This window comes from Orcinus orca, chromosome 2 (assembly GCF_937001465.1).
Source record: "Orcinus orca chromosome 2, mOrcOrc1.1, whole genome shotgun sequence".
Taxonomy (NCBI): Eukaryota; Metazoa; Chordata; class Mammalia; order Artiodactyla; family Delphinidae; genus Orcinus; species Orcinus orca.
Genome location: NC_064560.1, coordinates 113,918,502 through 113,934,303, shown reverse-complemented (window position 1 = coordinate 113,934,303; position 15,802 = coordinate 113,918,502). Strand labels below are relative to the sequence as shown.

The 15,802-nt window shown below is 33.9% G+C and overlaps 1 protein-coding gene across 3 annotated transcripts in view; it reads left to right on the top strand.

Annotated features, from left to right (window-relative positions):
• CTDSPL2 (CTD small phosphatase like 2) overlaps nt 1-15,802 on the top strand; it is a 72,267-nt gene that overhangs the window by 49,735 nt on the left and 6,730 nt on the right. For all 3 annotated transcript variants that reach the window (XM_049706732.1, XM_033435584.2, XM_004273914.3), the window contains 4 exons: nt 1,212-1,298; nt 11,722-11,784; nt 11,889-11,968; nt 15,265-15,391. In XM_049706732.1, coding sequence (XP_049562689.1) covers nt 1,212-1,298; nt 11,722-11,784; nt 11,889-11,968; nt 15,265-15,391 — 357 coding nt within the window. The remainder of the gene's footprint in view (nt 1-1,211; nt 1,299-11,721; nt 11,785-11,888; nt 11,969-15,264; nt 15,392-15,802) is intronic.

The window sequence follows — 15,802 nt, the reverse complement described above, 5'->3', positions numbered from 1 at the left end:
GACAAAGTGAGCTTTGACATGTATACACTACCAAACGTAAAATAGATAGCTAGTGGGAAGCAGCTGCATAACACAGGGAGATCAGCTCGGTGCTTTGTGACCACCTAGAGGGGTGGGATAGGGAGGCTCAAGAGGGAGGGGATATGGGGATATATGTATACATATAGCTGATTCACTTTGTTATACTGCAGAAACTAACACAACATTGTAAAGCAATTATACTACAATAAGATGTTAAAAAAAGAAAAAGAAAATGAGGCATATCTAGAGTGTTTTTTGCTCTTTGCCTCCTCACAGTTTAACTTTAGGTTAAAAGAAACACTCCAGCTAATAAGATGTGGAATCACAAGGTATGAGCATTTGTGTTTCATTTTAATTCATCTTAAACACATTGAAAAATTTGGGGGGTAGTTACTAGCAGCTTTATTTTTTTAAGTGTTGTCACTTTCTACAAATGGAAGCCTTTTTTTTTTTTATCCTTCAGGATTTGAGAAATATACATATTTGCACATACCTTACGTTGAATGATCCTTACCTTCTTTTCCTCATGAGAAAACAGGGCTTGGTAATCAAAGATGAGAAAGAAGTCTTGATTGACTGCTAATTTAGTTAAACAATGTTTATGTCTATGAAACATGTTCAACAGATACTGAAATATCCATTTTCTAAAATAAAATTCTTTATAAAAGGTTTAAGAATAAGGAGCTATATATAAATAGAAGATATATATTTTTAATAGTTAGATACTAAACTTCCATTGGCAAATTGTAAAAAAAAAAAATTAAGAAGGTTTATATGTGGTTTACTTAACAGAAAGTTGGCAACTGCAAGACTCAGAACAGTGGTTGCCAAACATGCGTATGCATCCTAATCACCTAAAAGGCTTATTGAAACATAGATTGCTGAGTTCCTCTCTACTCCTTGCTGAGTTTGAATGATAAGAAATGGAGCTGGAGGTTTTGCATTTCTAACTAGTAGTTCCCAGATGATGCTGATGCTGCTTGCTGTTCTAGCAGCCACACGTGAGAACAAGTGACTTAGAAAATTCTATCCCAGATTGCTATGCCACACACAATAATGTATTATAAATACAAAATTCCATGTATGAATGGGTGCTTTAATAAATGTTTTTGGTGAGCATGAATACATAAAATTATCAATTGAAATGTCGTAATATCTTGGTTCATTCAATATGTCCTTTTTATTTTAAGGATGAAACCCTAGTACACTGTAGTTTAAATGAGCTAGAAGATGCAGCACTTACTTTTCCAGTCCTTTTCCAAGATGTCATTTATCAGGTAATTAAAACTTTTTAACTTGAGTTTTGGCCTGTTAGATATTTTGAACCAAGAAATCTTCTGTAAATTTTTTTTTTTTGGTGAAATTTAATGTGTTTATTCCTAATGGATTTCATCTGTATTTTAATGATTTAGTAACACAAAGTAGCATCATGCTAAATAAATAACTACATAAAACAACATAAATGTTACCCAAAAAATGTGAACTTTTTTTACCCATTGCTCTCTGCTAGTTTCATAACCTGTTTGCCAGCAGGTGGAGGCAGGAACACTGACATCTTAGGTCCCCGAGAGCTTGCCAGGTTAACACTTGGCGTTGTTGTTGTTGTTTTTCCAAAACCCAATTAATAGGAAGAAACCTTATTCCTTGTTGGTCATTTTTATTGCCTTTTGTAGTAATATGGTGTGTAGGTTGCAGTGTAGTAGATCTACTTTATTTTAATCACAGAATTCCAGGACACTCTTCTAGTTACTGCTTTACTTAAAAAATTAGAGTATAAGTATTTCTTCCTCCTCTGTGTTGATGGACAGGTAACAGTGCAAAATACAAATACCATTTACATTTCACTGCAGATTATGTGTGTTGACCATAGGTTTTACTTTATGTTTCAGATTTTCCTATTATATAATTTGAATTAATATATGTGAATACACTTCAAAAACTACGACGTGCCTTTCTGTTCATGGAGGTTGTTATTGAACTAGCATTACCTTCTTATAAACCAGTTGTTGAAGGATTGGGAAAGGGTCAAAAACTTTGTTGTTTGTCAGGTGGAAGCCAACCCAAGGATTAACTAAATAAAGTCACAGAACATTTACCATGTGAACAATGAAAAGGTGTTTATGGTTGTTTATGTGCTCTTAATAGGCAGTTAGAATATGTGTATAGTTTTCTTGGCACATGATAGTTATTATAGCTCGGAAATCATAAAATTTTAGAGTTAAATAATTTGTGGTTCAGGATCTACTTTACCTACGTTATCTTGTAATCAGTCATAAGAGGATTTAAGCAGTTATTGTCAGTTCTGGTTTAACCTAGAAAGGTACTGTAGGTATGGTAATATCTGGATACTATCAATATATTTATTTCCCTTTTATGTAAACTGATTTTAGTTCTGATATAGATCAGAGGATGAGCAAAATATACATAAAAATGAGGGATTTTAGGGTTTTGAATTCCTTTTTAACTGTATATTATTTGTTTAAGGTAAATCTTTTTCTTAAGACATTTTCTGCCAAATAGGTTGTTCTTGTTTAGTGTAATTCAAGGACAGGAGTCTTGTGGCAAATATAAATAGCATGGCAATACGTTCTCTCTTTTTAGCTTGATAACCTTGTTTTTATGTTCAAAATTGCCCTTAAAAACAATGGCTTTCAGGCTTTTGAATTTGGAAAAGAAAACTGTTACTGAAAACTATAAATAATTATTTTGATGTGATTTCTTAAGCTTCCAGATTTGAAATTTATTTCTGATAGATGGTTTCGGTCTGTTTACATAATTTTTAGTAGTGAAATAAGAAACTTGGAGAGTAGATGAGTTTGATTTCCCTTTCATGAGTGTATTTCTTTTCAGTGTGACCATAAAATTGAATTTTTTTCTTATTGCTTCCACCATTTCTTCTTTAGTTCTCTTCTTTATAAAATTCTTACTGTTTCCTGTGGATCCAGACAGTTGTCTTATTTTGAATAAAAGGCTCCTAGCAGTGCATATGACTAATATAAAAAAAACTTCATATGTACTGCATCTACCTCTGTGGAATTCAAAGAACTCTTTTTCTTATATATCTGAGTTATACTTTCTGAAACAGGAAAATTAAATGAGCTAACCTAAATCAGGAGCAATGAGCAGGAAGTTTGAATCTTAAAAATTATAGAGATGATTGTATTTTAAAATGATTTAGTAACTACATCATGTACAGAGTTTAGTTCCCTTTCAGTAAGTTTTGAGGATGTCCATAGTTAATACTGGATTTCTAGTTTTGGCATAGCCATTCTGTCTGCTTTTTAAAAAATAACTTTGAAGAAATCTTGGGTTAGGGTTCCCCCAGTTTTCAGACCAGCAAGCTCCCTTTAAACAGGGAATGATGTCTTTTAAACTTTCAGTGGTGTTGTCTCCATCTACTGGCAAAGAAGAAATATACACAAGGGTCTGGGATGATCTAAGAGATTTTGGAGAAACCACATTATTAGGTAAGATGTAACTTACATGTTTAACCACTACAGTATAATGTGGCCCACTTAAAGGTAGAAACCTGTAAAATACTGTATATACTCTTAAAAAAATAATTTGTTGAGATGAAATTCACAACATAAAATTAACCATTTTTAAGGGGGAACAGTTTCATGGCATTTATATACTCTTGAATATGTCAATTCCATAACATTTATGTATATACTCTTAAAAATAAAATGGTAATGTTAAGATAGGATCAAATTCTTCATCTGATTCAAAGCTAGATAAATTTCCTCTTGGAACTTTTGTTACTTTTGCTTTTTGTTTATGGTAAGTTTGTTATAGTAGAACCATATCGAATGTTAATTCTATTTGTTACTCTCTTTCTTTCAAAACAATTTAAAATATAAGTTGTCTTACGTATATTTTGATAATGGTCTGTATCAGGGGTTGGCAAACTTTTTCCTTTAAAGGGCCAGTTGTTAATATTTTAGGTTTTGCAGTCTGTGTTACAACTACTTTTTCTGCCATTGTAGCATGAAAGTAGTCCTAAACAATACATAATGAATAAGCAATGACTGTGTCCCATTAAAACTTTATTTACAGAAATAAGTGATGATCTGGATTTGGCCCAAAGGCCATAGTTTGCTGACCCTTGGTCTAATAATTATGAGAGTATATGCAATAAATTTACATATTCAAATTATAAGTGGAAGTAAGTAATCAAATGTTCATCAAAATTCTTGTTAATATATAGAGAGATTTAAAATTAGGTCCACTGTAACCTGGTTATGGGCTTTCTTAGGTTTATTCAGATGAAAGTTTGAGGGAAATTTAAGGTGGTCACTACTCACTTTTAAAGATTGCCTTACTTCATGATACACACTCTTCTTTTGATTGATAAGTAGGACTCAACCTAGTTAATGCAAGACTTAGAATATATGAGGATGTAGATTATTCAAGCCTCAATTAGTACCTTGAATGTATTTGAATTTCCATTTCTCTAGGAGATAAACCTAAAAGATCCAACTCAAATTAAAATTTTGATATATGTTACCACTGACACTATACAGATAGACAGATCGTAGTTTGTGTATATGGAGAAAAAGTCATTTGAAAGAAGAACTGAGTTTTTAAAGTGAGGGTGTGGCATTCACAAAGGCAAAGTATATGGATTTTTGTTTGAACGGGTCTTTTCCTCTCCCTTAATTGGTAGTTTTTCCATGAATTGTTTTACAGTTAGATATTGGGAAACGTATTTATTCATAGAATGGTACAAATGCATTTGATATCTGGAAAAACAAGTGCGTGATCAGTTCCAATGCACATGTTTTAATTTTTATATTTAGCTTATATTGACACATTGTCAGGAAATCCATCTCGTGGTGTTACTCAGTTAAGAGGTCTCCACTGTATTTAGTTTCTGTTCCTGCAGATCCACCAATTCAAGACTCTAGGTCATCTCACTCCCTCTTCCATCCAGAAGATGACTTCTATCCACAAGCAGGACTGAATCAAAAGACAGATTTTTCACTTAGCTCTTGAGCTGAACCACCTCCTCAATGACCTTCCTCTGTCTCCATCAAGAACTGGAGCTCAGTTTTTTGAAGATGTAATAGAGCTACTCAGCCCAAACGTGGCTAATTGAAGACAAAAAGAAGATGCCTCATATGTTTCACTACAGTGCAACCAAACGTAACTGTGTTGTCCAACTCCTCATTCTGTAAAGTATGGCAGGGGCATCTGATTTTTGACTCTGTTCACCAATAAGACTTTAGCCAGTCAGTGGCTTTCTGAAGATCAGTAAAATCAACAAACTTTGGGTCAGCTGTCCAGAAATCAGATTGTGGTAAGCACTCAAGGAGAGATAGGATCCTGTAGGGAGCTACTTGCTAAAGGATGCTTTGTTTTAATAGTAGAGGTTGCCTTTATGGGAAAAGTTGGGGGGAGAGGTGGGTGGGAAGCCCCATGTTAGCAAAGCTCAGCCTCTTCCTCATTATTATAGTTTGTTTTCTTGGGAAACTTACAACCTAGGATAATTTTCATAAGGATCTCAAATATTTTATACCACAGAAAAATAGAAGTAGAGGGTCAGTGGCATCTATCTCTTTTCCACAGTCTAGGAAGAAAAGTCAGCATTATTTTTGCTTCACGAAGAAAAAAGCAATCGTTTAAATGAAGAGTTTTGTTAGTAAACACCTAATGAAGTTTTTCCTCCCCTCAAGCTCTGGCTTAAATTGATACTAAATAAGAGGCATTTTGTTTTGACATTCATAAAGCATAATTTTATTGTACAAAAGTAGAATGTAGGGCTTCCCTGGTGGCGCAGTGGTTGAGAGTCTGCCTGCCGATGCAGGGGACACGGGTTCGTGCCCCGGTCTGGGAGGATCCCACGTGCCGTGGAGCGGCTGGGCCCGTGGGCCATGGCCGCTGAGCCTGCGTGTCCGGAGCCTCTGCTCCTCAGCGGGAGAGGCCACAACGGTGAGAGGCCCGCGTACCGCAAAAAAAAAAAAAAAAGTAGTATGTATTTTGTTCCTTAAAACATCTGGGGTCATTGACACAGTATTGAGGATAAAAGTAATATTTTATATCTGGTAGGGAAGAATATTTTGATAACTAATTGTGAGTCAATATTTTAAATAATTTTAAAGTAATTTTTCCATCCTTATAGCTAGTCATTGGCACTAATTTTTCATCATGGTTTGTATTCTTTATAAATGTATCTTCAAATTAGAAGACGTTCATTTAAAAATACAGAAAATTCTTGTTCAGTAACTAAAAATATTTTGCAAATATAGGAGATGTGACAGTTGATTACTAAGCATATTAAATTGGAGGCTTCAAAATTTAGAATTTGTTTTTAAAGGCAACATTTGTGGGGTTTTTTTTTTGCTCTTAAAATGAGTAAACTTGACTTTAAGATAAACACATTAATATTTTATATATATACACAAATATGTGTACATACATATTTAAATTCAAAAATTATATATGTATATTGTATATATATTATATATGTATGTAAATGGCCATGACTTGAAAAGTATGCTTCGTTGCTAATTTTTAATATACCTTCTGTATGAATACATTAAGCACTTTATCCCTTTGGGACTCCATAAGAAAATATCTTTTCAAATTTATTTCTATTTAATACAGTATAAGGTTTTGCAGAAGGTTTTAGTTTGGGGGTTTTGTTTGTTTTTATTTTTATTGGTTCTGATGTTTTAGTATTTACCTATTCATCCTCAGATTGATCCACCTACAAATACTATCCCCAGCAGCCTCTTATTGGAACTGTGTGAAGCAAAAGGTGACTTGTAAAATCACCCAATGGGTTATGAAGTTGAGGCCTCCACAAGGCCTATCTGAGCAACCCTCTTTCTATGGAGAAGGTTTGGGTTTTGTCTCTATGATCTGGTATTGATGCTAAGACAATGTTAACTAAGTTAAATAGTTAAGTAATCAGTTGACTTACTTTACGTCTTCTAAAAGTATAGATATGGCTTTCTCTTTGAGTTGAGGTTGCCCAGTTCTGCCCCCATAAAATCCTACTCATTCCAGCTATTCTCTTTATGGCTGATTACTTTTAAATAATAAAGTGGATAGTAATAATAGCTATTAGGAGTCTCAGTGTGCTGGCACTGTTCTAGGTGCTTTATATGTATTAACTTATTTAATAAACAACACTATATAGGTACTGTTATTATATGCATTTTATAGATAAAGAAACAGAAGTGTGCAGAAGGGTTAAAAAAAATGGTAGAGCCCCTTGTATACCTGTGGTATCTGCTAATACCTGTAGCATCTCTTCTTCACATTGTTCAGTGTTGTTAGTTTTCTACTGTTTTAACTTATTACTGCTGATTAAATAGATAGCATCCACCAATCTTCTTTTTATTTAAAGGTGCCTACTCTTAAGTAGGTGAATACCACCAAATTTATCTTTTTGTTTTCCTTCCTGCAACAGTGTAGCAATAAGTTAAAAGGATTTCATGGAAAAACTATTAAAGATACTTCTTTTTGAATATGTTAGGGTCATATTATCTGTGCTTAAAACCATTTAGAAATATTTTTCCTAAAAAGATCCACATGTAAGAAATTTTTTTTCAATTTTGCCCACAAATTGAAATTGCTTATCTTTTGGATGTTTTCTCCCCCTACCCCCCTTTTTTGGTCGTGCTCATAAAGTTACCTAGATAACTTAGATAATGGTTTGGTAAACTAATAGTCAGAAATTCGTGTATATAACTTGACATTGCATATTTAGACATGAATTTGACTTTAGGCAGACTGTCAGAAAATATTTATAATTAATTTATAACTGGCTTGCTATTTTAATGACTATTAAATCTAGTTCCATTAACCATTTATTGCCTGTTAGGATCATCTTACATGCACAGTTATAGGACATCCTCTTGTACTAAAGAAAGTACAGGCTGACTGTCAGATATTGTTCAAATCAAGTAGTGTTAGTGTACTGTTAATGTAATATTATTTTTCTATAATATATTTATCATTTTTCTATATAAAATTTAAGTTTTGGTAAAATCAGCCCACAATATATTATACAAGATTAGTTCCATTATCACTATTTTGCAGACATTATTCTAGTAGATTTTGTTTTAAAAGTTTACATCATGAACATATAATGAAGTAAGTGAGGGAGATTAAGAGGTACAAACTTCCAGTTACAAAATAGAGTCACGAGCATGAAATGTACAAAAATTTTACATAATAAACATTTCATAACATGAACATCTTTGGGTAGTAGGCAGTCTTATTTAAGACATGTTTTGGGTATGGTATTTTTGTATAACAGTTGATCATTATTATAGTATTATGCATTATTTTAAAACTGACTTTTTCAAAATATATTTGGTTTAGTGATAGATTAAAACTATGTGTTGTGTAGATAGAATAATTGCTGTATATTTGGAGGAATATATGTATACCAGCCTGAAATGAAACGTATGGCCTAGTCTTACATTTGAGAGACTATATCATTTTGAAGAATTGCAGGTTTGAAGAAGGATGGTTTCTGAAGTACTAAGTAGTAGAAGAATGTAGAAAATAGGAAGTAGGCAGCTTGGGACAGGAATCTTTGTTACGAGAAGGTTAGGAGAAGAAAAATGGAGTTAAGAACATCTGTGGAATAGATTTTGAAGCATTTGGAAGCATGTCTATGTGTGTATCTGTATGTTTGTATATCTCTGACCTAATACAATAAGTGATCGTAGTCTCACTGTATTATACATACCTTAAAATTGTTCTTATTTCCTACTGGACAGTGCTTAGTGCTTCTTAACTTCTATATATTTCTGCTTTAATATATCCATCCAAATGAGTTAGACCTTGTTGGCCTTATGTCTCTATTTCTTTTTTTATTATAAATTTTTTGTTTTATTTATTTATTTATTTATTTTGGCTGTGTTGTGTCTTTGTTGCTGCACGCGTGCTTTCTCTAGTTGCAGCGAGTGGGGGCTACTCTTTGTTGCGGTGCATGGGCTTCTCATAGTGGTGGCTTTTCTTGTTGCGGAGCATGTGCTCTAGGCACGCGGGCTTCAGTAGCTGTAGCACGCGGGCTCAGTAGTTGTGGCATACGGGCTCTAGAGCACAAGCTCAGTAGTTGTGGCGCGCGGGCTTAGTTGCTCCACAGCATGTGTGATCTTCTCGGACCAGGGCTTGAACCCATGTCCCCTGCATTGGCAGGCAGATTCTTAACCACTGCATCACCAGGGAAGCCCTATGTCTCTATTTCTATTTTTCTTTCTGAGATTTTACCTTTTCAGCACATGGCAGAACCTCCTGTGGTCCCAGCCACATCCTAGCTTGCTGTTACTTTGTACCTTTCTACATTCCTTCCCCACCCCCACCCCCCGCTAACCATCTCAGTTTCTGCCTGTGTCTTTTAATCCTGAAACACCTTCCTGTGTTTCAAATGGTGAATCTGTTCTGAGAATAGGAACATTTACAGTCAACAGTTATTCTGTTCTCATGGTAAGGAAACACTCTAGCATTATATTCCTCTATCTCAGTGCCACCTTTCATCCCCAGTGAACAGGTACATTATGAAAGTAATATCAAATTTTAAGATGTGTTTTATATTTAAGTATAGTCAAAGTAGTAGAATGCATAATGAAGTTATAGTTTTGATATAATCAGGAAGTCACTGTGTAAGAAGTTGGAAAATGTCACCTTTGTACAGTGCTCCACTTATTATGCTTAGATAATACTGTTTAAATAGAAGTATTCCTTTACAGTGGAAGTGTTTTAGTGTTCAAAGGAGACAAATCCCAAATTGTAGAGGCCCTGCTTATTTTACTTTACAACATGGAGCGAGTGATAGCAGGGATATTGAAAGCAAATGAAAACATTTATACATACGCAAAAATGAAGTATTTTTGGTTATTAAATGCATTTAACTGATAAGCCTTCTTAGCAATAAACAGAAGGCTCTGATGGTTCATGGTTTATCATCCTCCATGAGATAAGGTAATTGAAAAAAAGTATTGGCCGAATTGTGGGGTTTTGTCAGTTAAGGTAGTAATGTATCTAAATCTATCAGTTACTTGGATTATCAAACAAATAAGGTGTGTTGAAAACTAAACCAAACTATACCAAATATTTCACAATGTAAATGTTAAAATTAATTAGAAGCACAACTCTAGTTAAAAATTTTATACCTCATCCTAAGTGATAGGGATTGGATACTAAGGATTTCGTCATATTTATTTGCTAGGGGTGGGGGTGTGTGGCTTACTTGGTTTTTGATTAGTCAAGATGCTGAGATAAACTGCCTAATAGGCTTAAAAATGAGTAAACCTTTATTATTCTAGCCTGTAGGCAGGGATAGAGTGATATTATTAGCATATTAATGTTTGAAATTGGTCTTCCACAAGTGATCAGTTCTTAAGGAAATTCAGTAGTTGTCCCTGTGTAGTATGTAGTCTTGCCTCTCTTTCTCTATTTTGTTTATATTGCTTAAGTTCAGGCAATTATATTTAATTTACTTAACAGATTTTTATCATGTACTTACTATATATTTGGCATTGTCTTACGCCCTTTGGGCTTCAGAACTTACAAAGACTGGTAGTACATAGTCCCTACCTCCTAATATCCTTTGCCTGATTTCCCTGTTCTGCCCTAAAACATTCCTAGAACTAGATTTTTATCATAAGGGCATTTTTGTTTAGATGTGTATTGACAACAAAATTAAATTCCATGAAGCCTAAATTTTGAATTTGTTGCCACCACAGCTTTTAAAAAAAAATCTGAATCAAGTGAATCTGGTGCATAGGCATTCTATAAGTATTTGTTGTTCATGTTTTTTGATGTTAATAATCACCTTTGAGTAGAGTACAAACTTTTCTTTTTATAAATTTTTGTCACAAAATAAATACAATTTAAAGGAGTCAAATTCTTTCGTAAATCAGTTTTAGTAGTTGCTCATGGCTTATATTTCTGTGCTTTTTGAATATTGAGTATATTACAAGAGCTACATTAAATGTAGGCAAAAAGAAGACAGAAATAAGAAAATAATGTATTTAAGTCAGTTCTTTGGGTACTGTAGTCTTTCCTGATATTGTCAGTTGATTTTGATCACTGGTGTATTTGACTGTTATATTTTCAATCTCAAGTAGCCCAGTAGCGCTAATTTAGATACCACATCTGAATCAGTAAGTATAGAACAAGATTGATTTCTGAAAAATTCCAGTTATTTAAACCCACCAATCCAGACATCTCTTTCTTGAACATTATTTACCTTAATAGAAATTTAAAATAAAGGTACTCTTAGCAGGTGATTGTTAAGAAGAAATTCTGAGTAATTATTGAGGAAGGTCATTGAGACAGGTCAGCTAGAGGTGGATATACAGCCTGCCTAATAATTGGATGGATGCTACCTGGCTGGAAGATGGAGCTGATTGGTGGATCAAAATCTCAGAGGGAAACCTGCCATTTTTAGTTTAAAGGTTTATTAAAATTATATTCCATGAAGTACTATTATATGCTGCTATTTAACTATTAAAAAGTGAAATGATCACCAACGATTATTATTACCCTACCAAAAGATTGTTTTAAGTACCTTTTGGTATATGTGAAATATATTTGGTTGAGTGGTACTTAGTAAACTTTTGTATTACTTTAACATATGAACTTTTAAATTATATCCAAAGTTAGAACATATCTTATAAATAAGTTGTTCCTGTTTTATATGTTTGTTTGCTGAAGGCTATCTTTGTATTTTTTCAGGTTTACGTGAGATTAAGACCATTCTTCAGGGAATTCCTGGAAAGAATGTCTCAGATGTATGAGGTAAATATACTTAAGCTAATTATATAAGTATTTTTATTTTATTCAATATAGTACCCATATTTAGATCATGTATAATGATTACTTCTTTTCCCCTGAATTTGTAGATCATTCTTTTTACTGCTTCTAAGAAGGTGTACGCAGACAAGTTACTGAACATACTAGACCCTAAAAAGCAACTGGTCAGGTAAATTTAATTAAGAAATAGTGGAAATGTCTGTCACACTGATCTATGAAATTACTATGCTTCTACTTAATTTTGATAGCCATTTTCAGTTGGCTGCATATATAGAGATTTGTGTGTTAAATGGGGAAAATAAGTGAATTTTTTTTTAAGCCCCAAAAGTCTTTAAGAGTTCCTAATTATTTAACTCCAGACAGACGTTCTTTAAAGGATACAAAGATCAAATGTATTTATTCACTTGTACATCTGTATCCTCACTTCTTTTGGGATTGGGAGGAGGTTGGGGGTATGTGGAATTTTTCACTGTGTGCATGATGTTTTCCCTTCCTTCTGTCTCTGAGATAATGCATGTGTTGTCATCTTTTTAATGGCTTACAGAAATAAAAGTTAATTTTAACAAAAAGGATCAAATTAAACTCTTTTGCTTTTTTCAAGAGCAAATTTATCTTCCATGGAAAGAAAATGTTACATGAAATCTAACTGGAAATTGCAGTTGGTTTAGTCACTCAGGTTTTCCTGATCTGGACTCAGTTCCTTCTGTGTGTCCTGAGCCAGCAGATGCAGTGTGTTTCTGGTTAGATGGGAGTGTGTTCCTGGTTAGATGGGAATTTAAAACAATTTGAAAATTAGTTTCATTATTTCTGTCAACTGAAGTGAGATACCAAGACTCAGCAGTCTTGCTGCATCCTCTAAGGTATAGGAGTTAATGTTTGAGTTTTGATCAAGAGCTGAGATGCCACAAAAGGCTCCTAAAAGCTTTAATAGCTGGGTGTTCATTGTCTTGAATACTTTCTCCCATACTGTCTTAGTGGAAAATCCTAAACTTAATTTCTACTGTTAAAAGTACCTGTATTATTGAGTGGTTTCAGCTGTGGTGAAAGGCTTTTCCTAATGTCCACATTTAGGAGATTTTTCCCTTGTAAATAGAATGTGATTTTTTTTTTTAATCTAAAGGATCAAAATGTGTCCTGTAGTCAGTTTCCATTTTATCTTCCATATAAGCAAGCTTCAGACACACAAATGAAAATGTGTGTGTTTCATAAAAGTATATTATAATTTATGCTCATTTTACCTAACTTTTATAAAAGCATACAAGTGATTTTGCTCTCATGACTTCATTTATTCTGAAGATTTCTATTCAGCCCCTCCAATGTTCCAGGGAACAGTGGTGAGCAACACAAGCCCTTCCCTCTTGGAGCTTTCATTTTTACTAGGGGACAAATCATAGTCACACAGTTACGTTACAAATTAAAACCCCTCTTTTAAACTAGTTTTATAAAATCTACACATTTGGGAGTTTAAACTTGTTTTATCTAGTTGTATTTTGAAAAAGTTAAAACAGGAAAAACTTTTTGAACAGTATATTGAATGCGTTAGAGTGCTTTAGGGAATCATCTATGTTGGTGACAAGGTAGACTCAGAAATTCCTGTGATCTCTGAATCCCGTGAGTCCAAATGCAAATTTGATGACTAGCAAAAGTAGTTTCTTTCTAAAACTGCAAATACATGCTATTGACCCTCAGATTCCTGAATAACTGGAAGGGGTTTAGTATAATTTAATTAAAATAATCATTAGTATCCATATATATATATTCAGCTGTCTCCTGTGTCTGGTGAATTTGCTGCTATTGGAGAAGAGTTATCAATAGTGATTTGCAGTTATGTGCTGTACCTGCCTCTCCAATTTCCTCGTATCTAAATGTTTATACAAATAAAATATGGAATCTTACTTAGGTCCAACCAGGACTTAAATTCTTTTGCCTAGTCTTATTTTTTTCAAAGTAGGACTGTCTTTAAACCTTTCAGAGGTAGGTGATCATTTAACTCATGAACATTTAATTAAAAGCATTCTTTGTAATAAGGGAAAAAGAATTGTTTATACTACATTTTGTCTGGTTTTAAAATTCTTCCACTTTTCCATCACCATTGGCCCTGATTAAAATATCAGTTTTGTTGTTGTTAGAGCTATGGCAGATTTTGTTGGTAGAAAATGCCCCTTTCTTGAAATTGGATAATTCAAAATATAGGTATGTGTAAGCCCTAGCTCCTGAAAAATTGTATAGTGGGATTAAGACACAAGGAAGCCAAACTACCAAATGAATTAATGTATGCAAGTGGAGTATTTCAAGGTGATCTGTATCAGTTATTAGTAATATTCAGAATCTAATATTCTGAGTGCTAAATGGAGATTAATTATTACAAGTATATAAATATTATTATAAAACCTTAATACCTTTTTAAAATGATATAACATTTTTCAGTTTCATTGGTGAAAGATAAGTTTACATTTGTAATACTTAAATCTGAATTCATCTTTTCATTCAATCCCTGTTTTTTCAAATGATCTCTCACCCCCACACACACACACGCATGCAATTAAAATAAAGATGGGTGTTTGGGAAAAGTTGAAATGATGGAATGTTTTGGCCTCTGCACCTTTCCTCAAAAACTATAAGAGAAACTAAAAACATTTTTTAAAAATGCCAACACGGAAACATTCCTTCTTATATTTTCTGTTCTGGCATGTGCAGGGATAGGGAGGCTGTGTGGTCTTCTGGTTAGAGCAAAGGACTGGGAGCCAGGAGGATCCTGGGTTCCAATGCGGGGCTAACCACTGACTTACTGTGTGACCTTGGGCAAGTCACTTGACCTCCTTGTGCCTCAGTCAACCATCTGGAAAATTGGTTAAAAAGCAGGACCTCGATGACAACCAGATGCTGCATCTGAACTGAGCTTTCATGGGTAAATAAATTACAAAAACAATTTACAGAGTTTTTAATCCCTCTTTATCATTTAATATAACATTTTGGGATAAAACAAAGTTCTTTAAGGCATGGTAATATTTGGTTGTAAGGTTTCAATAATTGCTAAGAATTTTTTTTTTTTTTTTGCGGTACACGGGCCTCTCACTGCTGTGGCCTCTCCCGTTGCGGAGCACAGGCTCCGGACACGCAGCCTCAGCGGCCATGGCTCACGGGCCCAGCCGCTCCGCGGCATGTGGGATCTTCCCGGACCGGGGCACGAACCCGTGTCCCCTGCATCGGCGGGCGGACTCTCAACCACTGCGCCACCAGGGAAGCCCGCTAAGAATTTTTATAATAAAACTGTAGCCCAAAGCTTAGGCCCACACTTGCATTTGAATTTCCTTTGTGAGAGAAAATGATAAGGCTTAACTTGAAAAGCCTATGGTATGTGTATTGTATATGTATTTCAGTATATGTTGTGCTTTTTACGTATATATATATATATATATATATATATTTTTTTTTTAGTTAATTTGTTTTTACTTTTATGTTTAGGCACCGGCTTTTCCGCGAACATTGTGTTTGTGTACAAGGAAACTATATAAAGGACTTAAATATCCTTGGAAGAGATCTTTCAAAAACTATAATAATTGACAACTCACCACAAGCCTTTGCATATCAGGTAGGAAGAGGGTTGCTAAACAAACTCAGACAAATGCTGCCAAAAGATTTGATGGGATAACAGAATTTTCACTGGTGGAATTTCCCTGTTTAGTGTCATCTTTTAGAATTAGGAATGCCAAATTAGTATATTCCTTGTGGAAATTTTTCTTTTAAATGAAGTACAACATACATAAAAATCTGAGTAGTAAATCTGAAGTAGTAAATCCCTAAGAAGGGACTATAAGATATATATCATTTAATAACATTCTTATCTATTGTTAAATCAGTAATTTGATTATAAACATGTTTCAGAATTATGAATAGCTTAACCATGTTCTTCTGGTCTGTTTGATTTGGCATTTCAAAATATTTTCTTAGACTATTTTGTCAATATGTTTGTACCCTTTGTCAATGATTCTTAAAAATATAA